Raw genomic sequence first — 16,713 nt, 5'->3', positions numbered from 1 at the left:
TTTATGACTTTCTAGAATGAACTAGATTTCTCTGTCCATTGCAGCCAACCATGTTGTTCCACCAGCTTTGCAAGTCTAGTGTTGAAAAGATTGTAAGAGTTTTAGATGTTATGTTAAAGCTCACCCATCTCATTTCGGAACCTCATGTGGCGCATGAGCTAACAGTGTTATGTGTTCCGTATCAACTTCCTGTTAATACTTAATTTATATCCCAGATCTAAAATTCTCATTAACACTAACTCTTCATTTAAAAGACAGCCTTGCCTGACTTTACATCAATTCCTGCACAGAAATTTAACATAATTTCACACTAACAAGGCCAAATTGTGGGCCAACCCTTAGAAATCCTAGTTCAGCAAATTAAAGGGAAGCTTAGAAGGTAGCTTACTAATTAGTTGACTGGAGCGCCATACAAATATAAGGCTTAGAGGGGAAAACAGACAGACATTTTAAGACTTCCAGCATCAAAACTGAGAATATATATTCTTTTTATTGTCACATAAGTGTGCATTTTCTTCCTTGGTCTCCTATAACCTTTCTGAGTCCTAGTCTCTTATTAGCATCTTTATAAGATGTTTAATGTTTATAAAATATAGAATCTTAGTCCATTCTAGCCTATTTGTTTTATTTTGTTTGTGCTTTTTGGGGTGAGAAAAAAAACAAGCTAAATGCCCAAGTAATTAGAACCAAGAATAGAATATAAACCATATCATTTTGTTCCTTTTTTTTTAGAATAGTCTTTTACTTTTTAAGAGTAATTTATTTATTTGATAAATACACTGTAGCTGTCTTCAGACACACCAAAAGAAGAGAGCATCATATCTCATTGCAGATGGTTGTGAGCTACCATGTAGTTGCTGGAAATTGAACTCGGGGCCTCTGGAAGAGCAGCCAGTGCTCTTAACCACTAGGCCATCTCTCCCGCTCAGTTTGTTCTTAATTCCACGGTTCTTCAACTCTGTGACCACTGAGGTCAACTTAGGAATTTTTTTTTTCTTTTTGATATTCTCTGTATTTACATTTCAGACTGAAATTGTGATTCAAGAGATTTAGTCTGGATGGAAGTCCCATGTTTTTAAAGAAATGAGTCACCATAATTAACATGTAGAGTATTAAATTTGAAACAGTGATATATATTTTATTGTCCTTTAAAGATATATGGGTTAGTTTTGAACTAGTAAAAAGATAGCATCAAAAAACCTAAAATGAATTGCATTTGGTTTCATGAACATATGTGGCATATAGCATTTACACCAGAGGGGCATGTCTTAATTCATTTCATGGCTGTGACCTCCAACAAAGATAATTTAAATAACTTGCATTTGATTAATAAGTTCTATCAGATACACTAAAAACTTAGTTATGGTATAGGAGGTTGGTAGAATGTAGGGGAACTAAATAAACTGCAATGCAAATTATTTGTGTGAAATTGAAGCCAAGAGGGAATAGAAGCCTGGCTGTAGTAGAATTTTTTTCTGCTTAATGTAAAGAAATGCATGTATGAAGTTCCGCTACAGAGAGCTGGTGGTAAGTATATTATTTTCCTGTTGATAATCAAATTATATGCTACATAATTTTGTTCTTGTGCCCAAATAAGTGATTTAGAAACTGGTCAGAGAAATAGATTGTTTTCTTTAAAAGTGAAAGTCTACCTTTTGAAAATAATAAATAACAAGATACATGAAGGCAGCTGTCATGTTATTTCATGCCTTGTGTGGATTTTTCTTAAGCTCCTCACTTCTGTCTTCTATGTTGGACTCTTCACCTAGAAATTATGAATAGAAAGTCTTGATTAGTTAATGAAGCGATACTACAGGACTTCAGTAGGAATTGGTTTTCTTGTTCCCAGACAACTGGCAGTGTGTTAGTATTATATGATTAGATGTGGAATATCCAGTTTTCTTTGATATCTATGTATCCTGTACCTAAAATACATGCATTTTCTTAAGCTTTAGCTTAATGTTCTGTACACCTTCCATGTCATATTTAGAAATGACTTTCATGCTGGCAGTTTCTGACACTGAGGGAAATAAATTGAGACAATATCTCTTGACTACTTTATTACTGTTGCTGCTCTTGCCTTCTGATGTTGAAGCGGTAGACACTAAGAGGTTTACAAGGATCAACCCCAGTTCCTTGTTATTGATACGCTATATAACACATTATTGACCCCATTCCACACCTCCAGACCCCTGAAGATTAAGTACTGCACAAATTCAATTTCCAGCTCATGGCAAATTAAACTAAGTGGTCTAGCATTTCCACAGCCTCACCAAGCAAGTCCATGTCCCAGAAACAATCACCACATTCCACAAAGTTTTCTTAAAATGAAGCGTTAAGGGTTCGGAGGATGACTTTTCCCAGGAAGTCCTATTTTTCCTTCCCTTTCTGTTTTTGAATGTTATTTTCCAGAAGCTTTTCTGATTTGAAAAGGCTCCCCAGGCCCTGTAATTGACCTGTTCTCCTTACCAATCAAAGCAGTAATAAAAAAGAAATCAGATGCAAGGGATTTGAGTAATATTCTCTTGATCACAAAGCAAACCAAACCGATTCAGTCAAATAGCAATAATAATCTGGCCTGTTTTTTTCTTTTTTTTTAAAATAATTTACAGTTTAAGTCAGCAAGCCATTTTCAGTTTCTTCTATTGTCTGTTTTAGCTATTTTGTTGTTGTTTTGGTTGTTTTTGTTGTTGTTGTTTTTCACTCTGGTCCTAACATCCCTTCTGGACATAGAAATCAAGACAGTGGGCTTGGAGAACAAAGAAAAGAGTTGGAATTGGTTTTGCATATTTTTTCTTTAACTTGTTTGAAGAGACACAGTGCCCAGCTCACAAGACACTATGACAGTAAAAGCCCTTTGTTTTACCTAGATGACCAGGAACAGTGGGGTCTTAGGACAGAGAAGTCAAAAAGAGGTAAACTGGGAAAGAGCCACCTAATGTATCAATTGTGACACATTCCAACTCAACAATGAGCCCCACGAAGATCCCAGAGGCTGCTTCTGTTGTTTCAGATAGAAAAGTTTGACACTGAAATTTCATAAGGATTTGAATAACATTGAAATTTAAAAATGCAGTTAGATGTAAGTAAGAAAAACAGTCATACTTTTGAATCTGCATTGTGTCAGTTAAAAGTGGGAGGACAGGTTCTGGGTATATTTTTCCATATGGGAGGAAGAAGTTATTTATATTTTAGGATTGTTGGTTTGTTGTTGTTGTTTTTAACACAAAATTCCTATGTATACCTGGCTGTCCTAAAACTCTGTGTATAGCCAACTGGCCTTGAAATCACAAAGATTTGCCTGCCTCTGCCTTTCAAGTGCTGAGATCAGAGGTGTGCACCACCACACCCAGCCCCAAAATTCCTTATTTCTAATAAGGTTTTTTTTTTTTTTTTTTTTTTTTTTTTTTTTTTTTTTTTTTTGACAAATTGCATCTATATCATTCTACCCCCTACTCTGACTCCAACTCCTATATGCCTTTCCCTAATTCATGACTTTTTCAATTTTGTTACATGTATATGTGTATGTGTGTATATACACACAAAACTTGCTGAGTTTTTGCTTTACTAGTATGTACATATGTACAGGGCTGAACACTTGGGATTGGACAGCGTATATGCGAGCTTTTCACTGTAGGACTTCCCCACAGCAGTCATTGACCACTTTTGCTCTTCATTTCAGGCTATTACTATAGAACTATACAAATAAAGGCATGAAATGGCACAAAAACTAATGGAACAAACCAGAAGACCCAATCAAGAGTGCATAATGATAGCCATCAAATACTTGTGCTGGGAAAACTGGATGTCCACATGTAAAAGGATGACATTAGATAGATATATATCACCCTGAGCAAAAATGTACTCATGTGGGCCAAGATCTCAATGTAAACCTCCCCCCCCCAATACTGACACTGCTAGAAGGAAATATACACAGAGCCCTACAAGTTATAGGTGTAAGAAAGAACTTTCTCAATAGTAATTGCGTTCACTCAGGAAATAAGGCCAACAATTTGGCAAAAGGCACGTGATAAAACTAAAAAGTTTCTGAATGGCAAAAGAAACAGCCATGAAGAGGAAGCCCAGAGTGGGAGCGAATCTTTGCCAGTTATACATCAGATAGAGGGTTAAAATACAGAATATATAAACAATGTTTTTTAAAAGCCAAGAAAGCAAATGACCTAATTTAAAAATGGGCTATGAATCTGAACAGAAAGTTCTCAAAAAGAAAAGAGAAAGCTAAGTATTATCTCAAATGTTGTTGGCCATTCTTAGAGAAATGCAAATCAAAACTTTAGATTTTAATCTTACACCAATCAGAATGCCTAAGATCAACAACTAAGTAATTGCTGGGGAGGCTGTAGGAAAAAGGAATTCCTCATTCACTATTGGAGAGATAGCAACCTGTTTAGCCCTCTGGAAATCAGTAGAGATGTCTCAGAGAGCTAAAACTAAATGTACCATATGACTCAGCTATGCTTTCCAGAACTACTTGCTCAGCCATGTCATTGCTGCTCTGGCCACAATGGCTAAGAATTAAAAACAAACTAAATGTCCTTTAACTGATGAATGACTTCTAACAATGTGGTACATTGAAGGCTCTGAGACCTAAGCTGCGGTGTAGACCATTACCCAACACCTAGGACAACATCTTGAGGTGTACAAACCCAAAGCAGCAAAACAGAGGAAACTGACTCGGCACTTCTTCCCACAGCAGTTGAGACAGCTGCTTCACCCTAGCAGCAATCATGTCTCCTTAAAAGGAGGAAGTGCTGCAGAGGCTTGTAAAGACTTCAGAAGGATGTAAAGACTCCTCGCAATAATACCCAAAATGCCCAAACTGAAACCCAGAATTACTTGATAAACAATAGGAAATTTTTTGATACACAAAAGCTAGAGAAATGTGACCAGTCCTCTGGTTCTCTGGAGAAAACCAGAGGTTAGCAGGAAAGCAACCAAATATTGGGATTGTCACATGAACTTTAGATCAGCTACATTTTTAATGTGAGGGTAAAGCCCTGGGAAATAAATACAGGGTCTTTTTCTGACCCATGTTCTCCAGTCCAAGTATAAAGTTCCTGAGTCTAAATGGAATCAAAATCATGCTGAAACCTAGAAGGTAAATTCACTTAGTAAAAACACAATTTCTCATAATCAAGCACATTTTTGCATATGAGGCAAATCCAACACTTAATACACTATAACCAAGTGGGTTCAGTGAATGACTTGATAAATAATAGAAACTATGTATATATGTATAAACAGTAAGGATACCTCATTTACCAAGGAAAAACTACATGATCAAGTACAACATATGCAGGAAAATAGTTTGCAAAATTCAGCATCAATCCATGATATCTGAGTAAAATGCCATTCCATAAATAAATAAAGTAATTGTAAAGGGAACTTATTTGATTCTGAATTGAAACAAAACAAAGGCAACACAATATTATACATAGTAAAGAAAGATGGAAGTTTTTTTCCCTAAAGCTGAGAACAAAGAATGGAGCTTTGGACACTCCATCCAGTGTGGTAAGGAACAGACAGTATATGCACACTGTTTTCTAAAGCTAAAGATACCTATAATACCATGCGTGAATCCTGTAAAAAAAAGCATCCCAAAGCCAGGTGTGGTGGTGTGTGCTTGTAAGCCTAAAACTAGATTCATATGGCTGAAGATGAAGGAATGTTTTAGACTCAAGGAAGAATCTTTTAGAACAAAACCCCAGTAAACTTTACACATAAAGTCAGCAAAACTTAAGAGTCAGTGAAGCCTGTAATAGAGGTTGCCAAGCAAACTGTGACCACAACTTAGAGACACTTCCTCTGCTGAGTGTAGAGAGGACCCTACACAAAATAAGATCACACTTGATCCCTTTCTTAATCTCCTTTGGACTGAGTTCTTAAAATTTTAGTACTGTTATGTTACATCCAGAGATTAACAGTGATATTTTAAGAACTTAGTCTTTTAAAGCTGCTGCTGTTTTAATTAGACATTCCAGATATGCCCCTAGGGCAGGTAGACAGCTGTTTTCCTTTAAAATGTGTACGGAAAGAAACTGTTTTGAGGAACGAAGCCCAAACTAGCTAGAGATGGTTCACCTTTTCTGCTTAGAGCTTGTCCAGGGACCACACATAGCCTGTTGATAGAACAAGACAAATGATCACATCTAGTTTGCCTTGCTATGCCCAAAACTAGAATGCGAAAGGAGCCAAATTAATGAACATTTGAACTGCAATGATGACATAGGTCGTGTTGCTAGTTTAGTGGTTCTGAAGCTGACCAGACAGCAATCTTTTTCTGTAGCTCCCCAACACCATCTGACCATCCTACCTTCTTCATAGCAGAATAATGCTAGTATTGAGGCCATTGCTGCCAGGTGGCCAATCTCCACAGCCTTTGCTCATCCCAAGGCACTCTACCCAGTCTCAAGCATTCGATGCTGTTGTGGGCCCATCCTTTACATTTCCTCTTTGCTTCTGTGAGTCCATATTGTTCTGCTGTCCTACAGTCTCTGAGTTTTTTTGATGATGTCAAATAGAATGATGGAATGGTGTTAATCACAATTCATGCCTCATAGACTATCTACAAAGACATGCCTTCCCTCCAGACTCTGACAAAATGATTGTCAAGTGGGCAGATTTAAATTCTTTTAATTTAATTTCTACCTTGGCATGTTTGGGGTTTTGTTCTGTTTTGTTGGATGTAGTAGTAGTAAAGTCCAGGACATACCAAAGTTGTCATCAGCTGAATGTATAAATGGCCTCAAGTTCCCTCGAGTCTCCTTCACAAAATAATCAATAACGCTGAAAAGGTTTGGGAGCGTTACCTGTGTAAAAGAAAGTAAGAGGTGGCTCAGTGCCTGGCTAAGGATAAACGAGATACTCCCCTGTAGTTTAGTGGAGGTTGCTATCTATTTTCTGACTTCCAGAAAGTCAGGGCAGGATGATATCATACTTCAGTGACTTGCTGAATGGCTATACTTTTCTTACCCGTGTTTTTTTTTTTTTTTGAAGGACTATGAGGCCATTCTCTGGTGAGTTGTTCTTTTTGTATTTGCTATAGTCTGTTAAACAATAAATATTTAGATGCTATGCCTTCCCACAATTAAAACATTTTAAAAAATCACTTAATGTAGGCCAAATTCTCCTTTCCTGCAACTGGAACTAAAATAGACAAACAAGAAAAAAAAATGACAACTCCATAACCAAATGTTCTCTAGTCCATAGGATTTGCTACCCTTCAAAACCTTCTATAGGTTGACAGTAAAATGTAAGCATTTTAGTACTTCATTGCAAAAGGATAACATAGGGTCTATGGTCACTAAAATCTCTCTACCTCATAGACCTATAAGTGAAATCTGGTTTAACCTGACTATTTCAAATAACCTTGAAGTAAAATAACTCCGTAAAATACAGCCTGGTTGAAAAGCAGGGTTGGGAGGAGTTTGGAAGGCAAGAGAACAATCTACACTGTCCATTTTCCTTCTGTGGACTGTAGAGGCTGCTGACAGGAGTCCAGTTCTGCACTGACAGAGGTGCAGTAATCACACTGGTCCTCACTAGAACCACTAATGCCCATTCTGTCTTACGGATGCTCCTTCAGCAATCGAGTCCTCTGACTCCTTTAGTAGAACTTCGCTTACAAAGCTCACTTGGATCCAGTGAAACTGGTTGGTTTCTTCCAGAGGCAAGAATATCTTAAGTTTAGGGTGGGCTGAGATGTAGCTGGATCCATAAATGACTCAGAGAAGAACCAGGAGCTAATTTTCAAGAAATAACACCACACTTTCAATAGCCAACAGCAGTCTAAATGCTAGCTTGCTCCCCTACATAATATGTGTAACAATTATAGAACTGAAAACAGAAAAATTAAGTTGCATATATAAATTACTCAGCTGTGCACCTGACATTGTGTTGCAGGATAACTACCTATCATTAGCTCCAAAAGATGATAACTAAGCTTGAAGAGGAGTTGAAGACAAAGAAGAAACCTGGCCTTCTGCACCCTGCTATTAAGAGGGCATTGCTGGACTTCTGCATGACAGGCATTGAAGGACAAGGCACTCTTGGTTGCTTCCCATCTGATTCAGGCTTGTTTGAATATAAATAGAGGCTATTACAAAGACCTTTAATAGAAGCACTTTTCTTTCCCTGTAAGGATTATATGAGTAATTGCTTGTAGAGATTAAAGGGAGAACCTCTGGTAGAAGCAGGCTATTGTCCAGACAGTCTCTGTTTCCTGGTCTTGGTGTCTGTTCTCACCTTTCCTGTCTGAGATAGGCTTATCTAACTAGAGAGGCTTATCTCCTTTTTACCATTTCTGAATCTGCTCCTCAGGACAACCTCTGTTTTCACACTTTTCATGGGATTCTCTACTGGCTGATTTGGAAGGCAACAGGAGATAAACACTATCAGTAACAAAGAAATGGCTACATACAGGTTTTTCCAGCTCAATGGTGTAGTTCTTTCCAGAGCGCATCACTTTGAAGTGCTTTATTCTTGGCATTCTGAAATGAAATACATGGTTGGCCCACTTTTGACAAGTTGTGTTGGTGCAAAGTAAATCAATATCAAATATGCCCTGGGTGGTTGACCTGTCCATCTACAACTATAGTTTAGGGCATAGAATCCTGTTTCCTTCATTGGGAATGTTACATCTCTTTGAAGCAAATGGTAATACATGAGAAGACATAGGGAATCTGAGTCACTGTGTTAGTAAGTGAGAAAGAATAAACTAAACTTTACAGTAGAGCTATAAAGTCTTATAAAAGAGGGGGGTGGAACTCAATGGTTCGGCACTTGTTCAGTGTGTACCACTCCCTAAGTCTGCAAACAAACAAAAAAATAAAGTATAAACCAAAACCTAGAGGAATACAAAATAAATCTTATGTGGGCACATATAGACAAATGATGTACCCCTTCTATTAAAGAAAAACAAAAGGAATTATTGAAAGCAAAAAGCTTCGTACTGTGCCTCACCACTAATCCCAGCAGCCTGCCTTAAACGTCTGGTCCTGCTTTAGCTCACAAGCTACCCTCTGTTGCTGCTAGCTTTGCTATCAGAAAAGCAGGAAACATGGTAAATGCTGTGCAACAGGGGGGTGGAAACGTAATTACTGCAGGGGTGTCTGCAGGCCTTCCTCTTTACTTTTACAACACACCAAATTGTTAGCACCCCCAGCAGTAAGATTTTCTTACGAACTGCTTCAGGTCGAGAAATCACATTGTATTTCAGCATTATAAACACGGTGTTCACAAAGCTGACTGAACAATATTAGGAGCTCATCTCAAAGTGCTACCTGCTTTAAGCTAAGAAGCTCCAATGCCAACAGAAGTCAGTATTTGTGATAGTTTTGAATAGTAGCATATTTGTCTTGACCTTATTTGGTTCATATGACAATTGTGTTTAGCCTAAACTTTTTCTAATGGTAAGGAGTTGACAGCGTGTATTATGGTGTCATTTATCTGACTGGCAAACTGACAGGAGCTAAGGGACATTATTCATCTGGTTTAACTCATCTACAGGGTTTTTTCACCTTCTACTTAGAATCACATTTCCATTTCCATTCTTCTCCATTTCCAGTTTATATTCCTCCAGGGTCACATTATATTTATATTCAGGGGCTCCACCATGTCCAGAAATCTCCTCTCAGTCGCATACCACATGGGAAAACCAATCTTTACTCTCCATGATATATTTTCAAAGAACGGGGTAACCCTTAGCCACTTGCTCCCTTCTATAAGAAGTGCTCCTTAATGAGAAAAAGTCACGAGTCAGTTCCAGACTGGCCGGGAAAGAGTCTGGGGATGGCTTATGGGTGCCTGTTCAAGATTCTTGGTGCTCACCTTACCTTCAACCCAGTGAAGAAAATCTCTTTGGAATCAGACAGTTACTGTTGAAAGCTCTTCAGTTTCAATTAGAATTCCTGTATCCTGGTGGTAAACGACTGATACACTTTGGGAGACTGACAGGACAGTGTACTTAAATTCTGTTTCTATCATATGTGCTCTCTAAACCTCCCCCCACTGTGTGTGTGAGTGTGTATGTGTGTGTTGTGTAGTTGTGTGTGTTGAGTATATGTGTGTGTATGAGTGTATGTATGTGTGAGTGTGTGTGTGTTGTGTAATTGTGTGTGTTGAGTATATGTGTGTATATGAGTGTATGTATGTGTGTGTGTTTAGTATTTGTGTGTGTGCTGAATGAGTGTGTGTGTGTGTGTGTGTGTGTGTGTGTGTTTTCAGTCTATATAAAGGAGGTGATAAAAGTTTACCTCTTAGGGCTACTGTGTGTTAATACTTGCAAAAGCCATTAGTAAAGTCCTTGACTTATTTAAGCACTCACTACATTATAACTACATTACATCTATAATTACATTTACAGTTATAAAATTTACTTTTGAATTTTATGTACATTTATCGACATATGTAGATAATATTTATTGTTTTCTGCAAGTCCCATTTGTAAAGCATGGAGAATACTATGCATCTCAGTTACTCTATTGAGCCTGTAGGGAACGTCTGTAGCCCTCAGCAGGAGGCATACAGGAACTCAAACAATGGGAAGACTTTTGGGAGCGGCTGTCAGGTCATCCCGTCAATTCATGGGAATCTGCGAGATGAACGCAGAGGTCAGCATAAGCTCTCAGGACATCCAAGTAATGGGGTTACATTTCCAAGTCTGAGCTGATGTAGAGAAACAGTGGCCCCCAGGTCTCATAGGCTTTGTCTCTCTGTTTAGAACATGATTTTCTTCCAATTTTTGTTTGGTTTTGGCTTGGAAAGACAAACAAAATGGATAAAATTTGCTGTTTAAAGTATCTTGGTTGTGATATCAAAAATAGAGTCAAATGAGATGTGGTGGCACATACCTGTGGTCCCAGGACTTAAGAGTCCCAGCTGGGAGAAGTACATGTCAACCTAGGCTTTGACAGAAAAAGAAAAGCTAGTCTAAAAGAAAAAAGGAAGTGTGGCCTTCAGTGCGGTTCTTAATACTTGTTCTTAGGTCCTGACCTCAATTTTTGCAAAAGAATGGATCTGTGGTCAGGATTTTCTTGCCTCCTTAAGCTACTAATTCAGTGCCTAAAATGCTAGCATGGCTGCTAGGCTGAACAACTTTAATGAAGGAAAAGTGTAAGGTTTGTAAAAATAGCTTTATGACTTAAGAGTTCACCTGGCACTTCCTTGGGTCTCTCAGAGACGATGCTCTGAGAGAGGAATCACCTGATAGGTTGGCATAGACAACCTCTGTTTATGCCCGACAGCAGCCTTCCTGCAGCTGATCTGTAAACACGGGTAAAAACTACTTTCAAGTTTTGCTGTGTAAACCAGTTTGTCCTTTCCAGCTCGTGTTTACTGGACTCACTGAGCAACACGCATGGCTGAGCATTTCTCCTGGAACCTCCCTGGAAGAAAATGAGCTTGTTTTGTGGGAAACACAGGTGCTTCTTAATAGTCCAGATGCCTGCCAAAAACTTACGTTAAACTCAACTTGACCAGCAAGGCAGCACCCTAATATCCCCTCATATTGCTACCTCTAAAAATCAGTGACCTAAGTGGAAGATAGTAAACCCCGAGGCCAGGGCTGAATCTAATGCTTGTATCTCCTACTAAAAAGCTGATGCTTTCCCAGGGCTCAGGACTGCTGAAACGAGCTGAAAGGACAACACCATAGAACATCCCAAAGTGAATGGGAATAAACCCATGAGGCTGCAGCTCATAAGCAACTGGGGAATTCTGGGAGTGGGAGAAGTGCTCTTCCCATGGGAAGAGCACAGCATTTGGGTGTGCAGTGCCAAGTGGTCAGCCTTGAAAACATGCATACAAGTAACATAGAAACTCAGCAGGTTATATTTAACAGGACGTATGTGTGTGTGTGTATCATGCATATATGCATTCGATAAATATTAGTGAAAAAAGAGGTCTTGAATTTGAGAAACAGTGAGGATTCGTATATGGACGGGTTTGGAAGGAGGAGAGGGGGAGGGGAATGTTGTAATTATGTCAACAAAGAGAGACCTGTGTTTACTATAAAACATATTTACCAGCATCTATAACCTGTACCTCTTTTGGATTTATTTCAAGGTTACCAGTTAAGTTATTAATCAAATAAACTGTAGTTTTAAAAACATTTTTATTCTATTCTGATAGAGTTGAAAATTTGTTGCTAATGTTCAGCTTGTCATTATAGCGTATTGTACAAACTAAAAAATACTAGTATAATAGATAAAATAAAGAATCCACAAGCATCTTGACAATTATTTACTATGAAAAACTATAAATATACACACACACATACATACATACACATATACATACACACATACACACACATACGCATATACATACACATACATGCACACATACATACACGCACATACACATATACATACACATATACATACACACACATACACATATACATACACACACATACACATATACATACACACACATACACACATACATACACACACACAGAGTTGGGAGCACCAGGATCTAATTTACCACCTAATGTGCTTGCCACCTGTTCATAGCTACTGTATGAAAACAAGTTTTACATTATTATTTATATTAACTGCTGAACAAATGGGGTCCATGACTCATAAGGGTAGTTGAGCCATAATGCTGTGATTTTAATTCTTCCTCTAATATATTTACTTTTTATTCCATTTATCCATTATCAGTATCTTCATATTTGATCCATTTAGGATAACATATTTGTGAAATAAACTGGTAGATTTACTGTTATATGCAGTATAGTATAAATAGACTATGATCCTAACAGAATAGTAAATTCAAAAATTTAATGTTCTATTTATGTTTTATATAAAATACATTTATTGAATATTTAAATATAGGATGAAAGTATATTATCAGTCGTGACAGTGTTAACTAATTCAGAATCTCTATTAAGATGGAGTTTTTATAGATTCTGAAAGCTGGAGTGGTTTTAAAAGTCCAGAAACTAATTACATAGAAAATTATTTTGTGTGTATATTTGCGTGTGGGTACACATATACCTGGGTGCACTAACTTGTAGACTCCAGAGATCAATCTTGGATGTATCCTCAACCTTTTTCTTTTCTTTTTTTAAAGACAGGGTTTCTAACTGGCTGCAACTTGCCAAGTAGGCTAGGCTGGCTGGTCAGCAAGCCCCAAGGATCTTCCTGTAGCCACTTTCTCACTGCGGGATTACAAACGTGGTTTTTTGTTTTTGTTTTTGTTTTTGTTTTTTTGCGCCTCTCTCTATCTATCTATCTATCTATCATTTATCTCTATCTCTCTCCCTCTCTCGTTCTGGAGATCTAACTTAAGTAATTACTGGCTTTTTTTATATGTTTGGTTGTGAGCTTAGCCTTTAACAGCTGAGCCATCTCTCCAGCCCTATTACTGGCTTTCTAAAAGAAAAACCATTTTACCAATACATAAATAAATAAATAAATAAATAAATAAATAAATAAATAATTACTATTATTATTATTATTGTAGATGTTAGGAAGATGCTCTTCAGTTGGCTTTTTGTTGGTAAAGTATGCAAACACAATGACCTCTTTCTGTTTCCTGAGCAGGAGAGGTGTTTGCTTCTGGGCTTGTACACTTGCTGCCTGGGATGCGCCCCACCTCCATAGTACTGGTGTTGTTTGGTTCCTTCACTTTGAGTGTCTGCTTAAATATCCAGTAACTGAGTGCCTTCATAAACATTGCACAAGAAAGCAATAGCAATCACAGATCTGTTCTCTTTATTCACTAAGTAGAGAGGTTTGCTTTCACTACTTCTCATTCTTGTGCTAATGTTTGCAGCTCCCAGAGAAAGCACAGCAGGTGCTGACAGGAAAGTCTGCTCTTAACAATACCGAAGCCAGGTTAAATTGAACATACTCTATCTCCTGCCGAATAGTGATGGAGTAGTTTTTGCTGTCACTTCCAGGCCTCAGGATCATATTTCCCAAAGAAGGGTTCTTTTCCAGCATCTCAGTTGCTTCTTTCCGGGAAACTGCATAAAAACATCTACAAACATGAGATGAAAAGAAAAAAGATTAAAAAAAAGAAACCTATCTTGCTCTCTCTTGTTTCCCCCTTGCCCTTCCTCTCCCCATTCCCTTTCCTCCCCTCTCTCCAAGTACATGGCCGGCTACTCCTCTGCTCCTCTCTCTCTCTCTCTTTCTGCCACTACTACCCCCTTAACTCCCCTCCCATGCCCTGAATAAACTCTATTCTGTACTCAAAAAACAAAAACAAAACAACAGCAAACCTGATGAAGATAATTACTTGAAAACAATGTCACCAAAATCACTTGAGAGTTACAGTGTTTGTCCTTTAAACATAGAGGACATGAAAGGCAATCTACTAATTCATGTGTGATCATGGTAACCATTGAAAACTTAGGACAATTAAGAGCATGGCCCCAGTTTCAATTCATAACAGACCTTAGATTGATTTGGTGGTGTCTTTGCAGGACTCCAAAATGTCCTAAGGCTCTCTTTGGGGCTCCATTGCTCTCGTTTGTCTGTTTATTTGTTTGAGATGGGTCTGGAACTCACCATATAGACTATGCTGGCCTTAAACTTAGAGATCTACCTGCCTCATCCTCCCAGAGCTGGGATTAAAGCTATAAATGGGGCTGTGTTTTAAACAACTGACATTAAGACTGTGTCTGAACTGACTCTATTTGGTATAATTTGTTGTTTGTAGGGTTTTGTTTCTTTATTTGATATTTGGAGATTAAGTTTCTCTGTTTAGACATATATAGCCCCATTGATATGGCTCTGTAGAACTCTCTTTGTAGACCAAACTGGCCTTAGAATCAGAGACTTACCTGCGCCTGCCTCTGCCTCCTGAGTGTTGGGATTAAAGGCATGCCTGTTTTTAGACTTGTGTTAAAATGGCACCCAAAGTATTTTTAGATATAAAATCAGGAAATTAAGCAGTTTCTGTTTTATAATACACATTATATTCAGTGAAATGTAATAGTCATGAAAATTTTTGACAGGGTATATTATACATCCAAAGCGTTATTGGCAAACATCTTAGAGTGTAGCGACAAGAATTAATTTTAATCTTCTCCTTATTTATCTGTAATAGACATACCACTTTCTTCTTGTACTGGGGCAAAAGAAAAAGAGACAGTCCATGTGACCTTTATTTTATGAGTTGACCCTCTGTCTAGTTTGAGCTGGCAGTGTTGATTAGCAGGTGCCAGTGGCTCTAATACAGTGGGCTGGGCATCAGAATGTAATGTCACAATGAAACCAGGACATGTTTTACTGACAAGAGCACCAAGATCCCCAAAGAAGAAGGCCCATAAAGCTTTCATCAAGAAAGAAGACATATGAGCTGCAGAATCCAGCTTGTTCTGAACACTGTACTTTCCTCAGAAGGCAAGTTCAATGCTCACGGATCAGTCAACTGAATACACTATTCTACGAATTTAAAAATATCTGATATAAGTGATGATAAGTAATCCAGTTATGGGGCCTCACGGTTCGATGCTGTCTGTGCCCTTCTTCATAGCAACTTCAATTTAGGTTTGAGCTCCGGAAGGATATCTATTTAGTCTAGCTGTGTGGGTGGAAGGGGATTTCCTCTGTGGTAAGAGTTTGTTCAAATGTGCCCGACGTCGATCAAGACATAAGAGAGGAAGTGTGGCATGTGCTCACAATTGATCCCCAAGATATTTAGCATCCCTGCTGCAACAGGTTCAAGTGGGTAGTGCTGCCTAGTAATTAGCAGTTAGTCTTAACTGAATGAATAAAAGGAGTCAATTGTGTGCTTACTCGGGCAGAGGGTTCAGGACATCCGCATAGCCGTGTACTGGCTCCTTCTCTTTCTCTGCAGGCACAGCTGGTGGCTGCTCTGTCTCGGTCCTTCGTCTCTTTTCTCTCTCTAAGACTTCGTGCAGTCTGATCACTTGTCCAGGTAGAAGTGACACGTGTAGAGGAACCGACAACTGAAACCAGTTAAAACAGTTGGCAAACTAAAGCTGCAGCTAAGTCACATACTGGCTTTAATAGGGAGGAGCTTATGGCCACAGGGAGTTGTAGTGACTGAATGTCTATCCATTGTCAGAGACAAATGGACAGAGCAATAAGTAGAAGAGTCCAGTCTAACGTGGGCATTACAGTACTGCCCCATATCAACTGGAACCTGCACAGAGTAGTTGCTTGCTTTAGTTTGGTCAGTTTTTTTTTTTTTTTTTTTTTTTTTTTTTTTTTTTTTTTTTTGTACGTTTTGTTTCCGCACTTTGTTTGTAATCCTGGCTGACCTAGAACTCACTCTGCACATCAGGCTGAGCGCAAACTCACAGAGATCTACCAGGTGGGGAATAAAGGTGTGTTAACACCATGCCTAGCTGAGATCATATTTGATCTGGTCTCTGGGCAAAGTACATATATTTTTTACAGTGAACTAAGTAGCAACCAATCGCTCAATTTTTCTTTTTCTTTTTCGGGAGGGGGATTTTTTTTTGGGGGGTGGTCTTATTTTGTTTTTTTTTGTTTGTTTGTTTGTTTTTGTTTTTCAGAATAGGGCTTCTGTTCTAGAACTTGCTCTGTAGACCAGGTATTTGCAACCAAGTTGGTATTGCTAATCTTTCTCATCCTGAACTCACATACCTTTGCAATCCTCAAGAAGTTTAGGATCTCTAGGGAGATACCTCATTCTCACACAAGTTAACTAGGAAGAACCCCACATGTTTAAGACAACATGGGTTTG

The 16,713-nt window shown here is 38.3% G+C and overlaps 1 protein-coding gene across 3 annotated transcripts in view; it reads right to left on the bottom strand.

Annotated features, from left to right (window-relative positions):
* Positions 1-1,703: 1,703 nt before the first annotated feature.
* STAP1 (signal transducing adaptor family member 1) overlaps positions 1,704-16,713 on the bottom strand; it is a gene marked incomplete at both ends in the record, with an annotated part of 30,409 nt that continues 15,399 nt past the window's right edge. For 2 of the 3 annotated variants that reach the window (XM_080934491.1, XM_080934493.1), the window contains 5 exons: positions 1,704-1,765; positions 6,734-6,830; positions 8,441-8,510; positions 13,882-14,010; positions 15,777-15,949. In XM_080934491.1, coding sequence (XP_080790617.1) covers positions 1,704-1,765; positions 6,734-6,830; positions 8,441-8,510; positions 13,882-14,010; positions 15,777-15,949 — 531 coding nt within the window. The remainder of the gene's footprint in view (positions 1,766-6,733; positions 6,831-8,440; positions 8,511-13,881; positions 14,011-15,776; positions 15,950-16,713) is intronic. The other variant, XM_080934492.1, reaches the window with a different exon arrangement.

This window comes from Micromys minutus, assembly GCF_963924665.1.
Source record: "Micromys minutus genome assembly, chromosome: 1".
Classification (NCBI taxonomy): domain Eukaryota; kingdom Metazoa; phylum Chordata; class Mammalia; order Rodentia; family Muridae; genus Micromys; species Micromys minutus.
The sequence above is the reverse complement of the archived record's forward strand: the minus strand, read 5'-3'. Positions and strand labels throughout refer to the sequence as shown.